Source organism: Haliotis cracherodii, unplaced genomic scaffold (assembly GCF_022045235.1).
Source record: "Haliotis cracherodii isolate W230 unplaced genomic scaffold, xgHalCrac1.p SCAF_19, whole genome shotgun sequence".
NCBI lineage: Eukaryota > Metazoa > Mollusca > Gastropoda > Lepetellida > Haliotidae > Haliotis > Haliotis cracherodii.
In genome coordinates this window covers 5,681,738-5,688,431 of record NW_027266274.1, presented here as the reverse complement: position 1 = coordinate 5,688,431, position 6,694 = coordinate 5,681,738, and the positions used below count along the sequence as shown (strand labels likewise).

The window sequence follows — 6,694 nt, the reverse complement described above, 5'->3', positions numbered from 1 at the left end:
AAACTAGTCAGAATCACCAGTTTTACAACTTTTAAGCAAAAAACCCCGGAGCCGAGACTTCTGCAGTGTTACCCACATACTCACGTCAACAGCATTCACGCCCGGGAATTTGAACCTTTGCTCGCGACACCATTATTAGGTTAAAATATATTTACAGATTCGTTGGGAATTAAATTGACTGTCCCCATAATAAAGATGTTATTCCACATTTGTTAAAGTTAGTGTGAAGGATTAGAAAACACGTCTAAGCCTATTTTCTGTATGGCTTGAATATTTTATGCATATAAAATCCTCCATATTGTACTTGTGTGCATACGTCAAAGTACACCTTTTTACATCTCAATGAACCAATCAATTTTTGCCACGTCATTGACTATGCTGTGCTTTCCGGCGGACCCAATGTTATATCTATACGTCTTGTAGATGCCCTCTGTCGTTATGATGGATGATACCACGCCACATGTGTCCGTAAAATGGAAGTCATTTCCTTGGCCTAACACCAAATCTACGTTGTGGATAATATCCCCTGCTATGTGACCTGTGCTTGAAACATCCACAGCGTCCACCTCCAAAGCCTTGTACATGCCATTTGTGTGAAGCACACCAACTCGGAGTGATCTCACTTCATTGACCTTATTTAACAAATCTGACATTGACCCAGACAGCACAGCCCCGGTCCCGTCTATGGTGAAAACTTTATCCCACTGTCGTGTGTCTAGAAACCAGATGGAGGGTTTCCCACCCTCTGTTACATCCTCGACGACAGCGGACTCAGGAACGTGGATGCACTGAACATCGCGACCTGTCGTTGAAGCCATGATCCACGCTTGACGAGACCCGGATGAGAAAGCATTTTTATCAGATGGTACCCAGAATTCTTTGATACTTACAGTCACGTGGCCGTCGTGTAGAATTACTTCCCGTGCCTTTGCTATCACGTTTCCAAACTTAACCATGATGTTGTGTCCATGCTGTACCCCGTTGGTTAGATGACGGATATGTTTGTCCTTGTTTGAGGATGAGGCCCTTGTGTCAAAGGCATGGTGCCAACACGTATCGGGACACCAGGGCATGGTAGCGGAGCGTGGCTCCACACTAAGAAATCCGCCTGCAACATACCATCTTATGATATCTACTTTCCCCGACGTACCTTGTTTTTTAACAAACCAGTAAAAAGGGATCATGAATGAAGGCTGTGAATCATGGGACGTATGACCGGTTACTTGCCCATATACAGTACTGTTACTATCATCTACCTCGTACGTATCAAAGTTAGGATCGATTTCCCCTTCAAACAGACTGGTCAGAACAGATCCTATATCATTGGCAGAGGATGTGGATACGCACTGATCGTCTTTCACAAACCAAACGAAATCTCCATCATACCTGTTTTTCCTGGCGTTCCCTTCGTCATCCACTGACAAATGAGTATTCTGTGCGTCCGGCAGAAACAGCTCGAACTCACGCTTAGGGAATATTTCAAAGGAGTCCCAGGACGATTTACTCAACCCTCTTACCGACTGGCCCCAAATTTTCCTCGACGATTCGACGTGGTTTGAATGGAGGTCCATAACTTTGGTGGAAAGTTTAAAATCAGCTTTGACGCGGAGTTTAGGCTTACAGGCTGCGGAAATTTGAGCATTTAACTTAAATCTCTGGAGAATCGGCGTAGTTGATGCTGTTGTCTTGGCCACCCGTTGCCATGTACTGTGAGACCGTGCTGCAATATATACAACACGCAGCTCATTGAAACATATAACAATCAACTTTGTATTAACGCTTCTTTAAATAGCAGTTATACATGAAGCTCATCACAATGGGAGGAGAGCCCAAAATGATAGACGTTTACCAATTTCGTGAAATTTCGTGGTGCTGACAAACCAATAATTATTATCAGTACGATGACCTACAATCAGCAGATCCTGGCACGGACCAACGGATACATTTCTGCTGAGCGGATTCCCTCGTCTCAGACGATTGAACAAGCTTTATAATACTTATGACTTTACTGACAATGGCAATGTACACTGTAGTAAATCTTAGTCAGTAAGACTAACAATGGCTTCAGAGCGCTTTATTCATGTCATCAGAAAGTAGAATTTGACGAATAGTTTTGATACTGTTTGTTATTATATACCCAGCGCCAAAAGAAACGCCAACCATAGAAATATATTGAGAAGTATGTACGTTAAGAAGAGATGTTTCCAATGTGTACCTATTCATGAAAAAACTAACAATAAGTCAAAAGTTACCACTAAGTGTCTTTATTCTTATCACGATATGCTGAACTTTACACGCTAAAACAAATAAGACGTTCGACAAATGGTGCATCTCGAGTTATGGATCTATGACGTCACATGTGATGCGCCATGAGCGTCGGTCCCCAAAACATAACAATATATTCGTTTGTGAATATATATTGAATATGAGTAATTCATCATATAATAACCAACATGCATGTATGGTATTCGTGTTTCTTTTGTCTATATCGTGTATTGTATGTATGCATTGTTTTATATATGATAGTCGTATAGTGATTCGTTTCGATGCACCGATACGTTGATGAATCTTTCCAGCCCCAATGCTTTGTATGAAGTAGAATCACTCACCTGTACAAACCAAGTCTGTTTGTGACCAAGTTCCATTAGACAGGCACACGGATGTTCCGGTGCCCGATGAAGAATACCCCTTCACGCAGAATGAGTTGGCTTCAGCACCAAACGTCGTCTTGACGTAGTCGACCATGGCACCGTCCTGATATGGAGGGAAGCCGCAGTCTACAACTGAGTGTCCTTCATAATCTGAGGAGATTCAAAACAATTGCTCAGAAAAGAAACCTTGTGTGTCTCATACTGTCTCATACTGATAATCCAATTAACGCTTGTTGTAATCCGATTCATTCCTAAAGACTTCCCTATTTATACTTTCACTATAGTCTTCATGATGGCAGTAAGAAACCCCAAAGAAAACAACCCCTATCTCACACATACGTGTTTTGTTGGGATCTAACCTGTCATCGTCAACGTTTGTTTGTTGTTTAATTCAACACTCAGCAATATTCCAGCTATATGACGGCAGTCTTTAAATAATGAAGTCTGGACAAGACAATCCAGTGATTGAAATCATGAGCATCGATCCACGCAAATGGGATATCATGACGTTTATCAGCCAAGTCAGCGAGCCTGAATACTCGATCCCGTTAGTCGCCTCTTACGACAAGCATAGTCGCCTTTTACGTCAAGCATAAGTTGCTGAAGACTTATTCTATCCCCGGAACTTCACGAGACTCAACGTCAAGGATGCTGCAGTTCACTGTTCATGGTTATTTCCTTTAACCATTGATTCCAATTCTAAGTTCGCTTAAATATCTGATCCCTGGGCTGTTGGTGAAAGCGTATTTTAGATGTGCTCATTGTGATGGTTTAACCACACAAAGTTGACACGCCATTTGTGTACATTTGAGGAGTTATTTGCATATTTCGTTTTAAATATTCCGCAATTCACTTTAACATCACCCACTGGCCCAGCCGGTCCGATTTTCCTGGCCCGACTTTTAGGCAATCCCGTAATATCAATTTAGTTATATTATTTACTTCAGAAATATCACTCAGCAGTCATTTTGCGTTAAATATTCTGCATATGTGTTGAAACATTAGTGTCTGTGGAAAATCAATCCATTTAGCACTGAGACTGACAGTTGAGGGAATTATATAAAGAGTGTCAACAAATTATTTCAAACTCTCACTTGGCATGAAAGGATTGATGAACAACAAAGTTCATTTTTCATACTTGTATTATACACGGCATACACAATCATTCATGAAAAGCACCCTCACAAATATCATATTGTGACTACTTAGTCCCCCACATATACTACAGTGGTTGTGTTATCCTAGATTTCACAGTGGTTGTACGTTTCAAAAAACCTTTCGAGTGCTTTTGAGGGTGGTATTAAAATACGGTGAAGTGTGATCATTTTGTTCCTGTGTATAAACTATATTAGTCACCTTAAAGTAGGTATAAATTAGGCTGTTTTGATAAGACAAGATAAAATATTAGTTAGCATTATGATGTTGAATTTTAATATCTTCCTGAAGAAAGAGCTGCATTATGTCAATAGCTTAAAAAGTGACCCGATCAGTAATTATTGGATATGGCCACAAAGGGCTACCCATTTAGGATTAATTTCCAAGCCTACTTTAACCCTAAGTGGGGTTCATCTTTGACCTTCAATGTTTTCTAACTTAGTACAACTTTGTCATATGGCTCTAGCTTATAGTTTAGCTCTCATTTATTGGCATCACGTTTGGTTAATTACAAAATGTGTAAGAATTTAACAGCCTGCAGGAAAAATTACAAGACAACTTAGGAACCAAAAACTCCTATGTCTCTAGATAAGAAAGGTATATGCCAATAACATGCTTAGTCATTTCTAGTAGTAAACATGGATGCTCACTCTAACAAAGATGTAATAGCGGGTTGGTTCAGAGGGTCATTATCTTTTGAAAGGCCATTCCAGGGACCCTGACCTTCAATGCAGATCCCTCAAAACCTTACCAACTCAAACTCCCATCCCCACCCACCCATAGGATGGTATGTATCAAATTGCATTCAACTACAGTGAACGATTCTTGATTAATGCGAACATAAACATTTTCTAACCTATGATCTTGAGGATGAATGTGACCTTCAATAGTAGTGACACGTATTTAGAGAACATTCAAAAGATCTGCCCAGCAAATAGACCAAAAATGAGTTCCCTTGTTCAATTCAGTGTGACAAAGAAGAGATAGCACATAATGCTTTCCATAAAAAAGTAGAACATAGTTACCGTCCTCGGATATCAAAGTATTTCCATCAATAATTAATACATAAGTATTCAAATGATTTTACCACTACATGCATCATATTTAACACATATCAGCAGATGATGAATACATTGTAATGAAACGGGGAAGCACACTTTACGAATGACCTTCACTGACATTGGCCTTCCAAATATGTTATTTGCGACCTTTTCCAATCTGGGCCCCGCTCTAATGGTGGCGTGTACGTGTTTCACTGACCAACATTAAATCCTTCGAGTTATCATGAACATATTAATCATTATTATCATTATTGCCCATGGCAGCATTTTCACTTATGCTCTAATTCTAAAGCCAAAGGTAATATCTGGTCATGGCTAGTCACAGCTGACAGGCAAATGTATTTCTTATTCCCAAGACCACATGCTTGCTGCATATCAAAATCCATAATCAACATGCAGAAACGCAAATGATCAAAAATGACGTTTTTAGTATGACTGCCTTGAAGGCAATGTTTAAAATTTGATCAAGCTTTTGTGAGATATTTAGATACATCATAGCTGGGACAATTCCTACAAAATATCAGCTGGACGATCAATAAATCCATTCCTTGTCAACTTGAGTTTTGAAAACCTTGTCATGAATTTACCTTGTACACCATGAAGATTAATGAGCTACTGATACGATCATACTTGACAACTAAACATTACACATGTACTGTTCCTAAGGTACTTTATTTGATGATGAAATATTCACAAGTCACACCTCAAGTGATTCACAACATCCTCCCGTCACCCAGTGTATTATATCTCTATTCTATTACGACCACGGTACTGACGGCCATGTTGGATTTCCGACCAAACATCTACATGTATAATCGACATAACTTTTAAACTAGACACGGCACCTAACTTCTTCAAACATGGCATATAATTGGTATATCAACAAGAATACAACCAATTACGAACAAAATATAATTCTCACAGATCCATTTTTACAGACAGGTCCAAAAATGGTGGCAAAGTTGCCATCATCCTTTGATCAAAACTGTCTCCTCAAGAATCTCAGATAATATACTGAACCAAATTAAAAACTTCACAATCCTTAAATTTTAACATTTTGACCAGTTATCATTGTGGGCCCTTATATTGTGTATTTAAACAGTAATGGCCACGTATTGTCTGCAGATAACAACCGTTTTTGTGCAGGTGAATCGATCAAAATCATGTGCACAGCATTATAGTGGCAAAAGTGTTTTTTCACGTGCAACTGGTCACGTGGCCATAATACTTCACGTGTTTTCAGCCATACTTGTTAGCAGTCATTCAAAAAAGGAGAAAAAACACAAGAAAACAAAAGTCTTTACGGCCATTGGTCATGCCACGCCTTTCAAATGTGCAACGTGAACGTGCCATCGGCATGTTGCAGACGGGAACGCCCGTAGCTGAAGTTGCAAAGGATCGTCAGATTGTCTTACGTCACCTCTGTAACCGATTTTTGACGGCTACATCAACCAGAAATGAACTGTTTAAGGGTAGACTGAGTGCGCAAACTGTTCGAAACCGTCTGAGAACTGCTCACCTTCAAGCACGACGGCCATACTGCGGGCCGATTCTGACTCAATTACACAGACGCCAACGTCAATTGTGGACACAGCGAATTGAATCAAGTCGTCTTCAGTGATGAATCCAGATTTAATCTTCGATTTGCTGATGGTAGGGCGAGGTTGTGGAGGCGCCGTCATGAACGTTACGTGTTGTGTACAGGAAGTTGACAGAGTTCCAGGCGGAAGTGTCATGGTGTGGGGTGCTTTCTGTGGCAATGCACGTTCCAGGCTTCTTGTCATCCGTGACAACCTCAACACTGCTGCTTACCGCGACCAGGTACTG

General features: G+C 40.3%; 1 protein-coding gene across 1 annotated transcript; it reads right to left on the bottom strand.

The window, feature by feature from the left end:
• Window positions 1–332: 332 nt before the first annotated feature.
• Window positions 333–6,405, bottom strand: LOC139466901 (uncharacterized). The gene is made up of 3 exons (XM_071248627.1): window positions 6,387–6,405; window positions 2,610–2,801; window positions 333–1,720 (listed from the first exon to the last, which is right to left on the bottom strand). The coding sequence occupies exons 1-3, from the start codon at window positions 6,403–6,405 to the stop codon at window positions 333–335; spliced, it is 1,599 nt and encodes a 532-aa protein (XP_071104728.1).
• Between the last annotated feature and the right edge of the window lie 289 nt (window positions 6,406–6,694).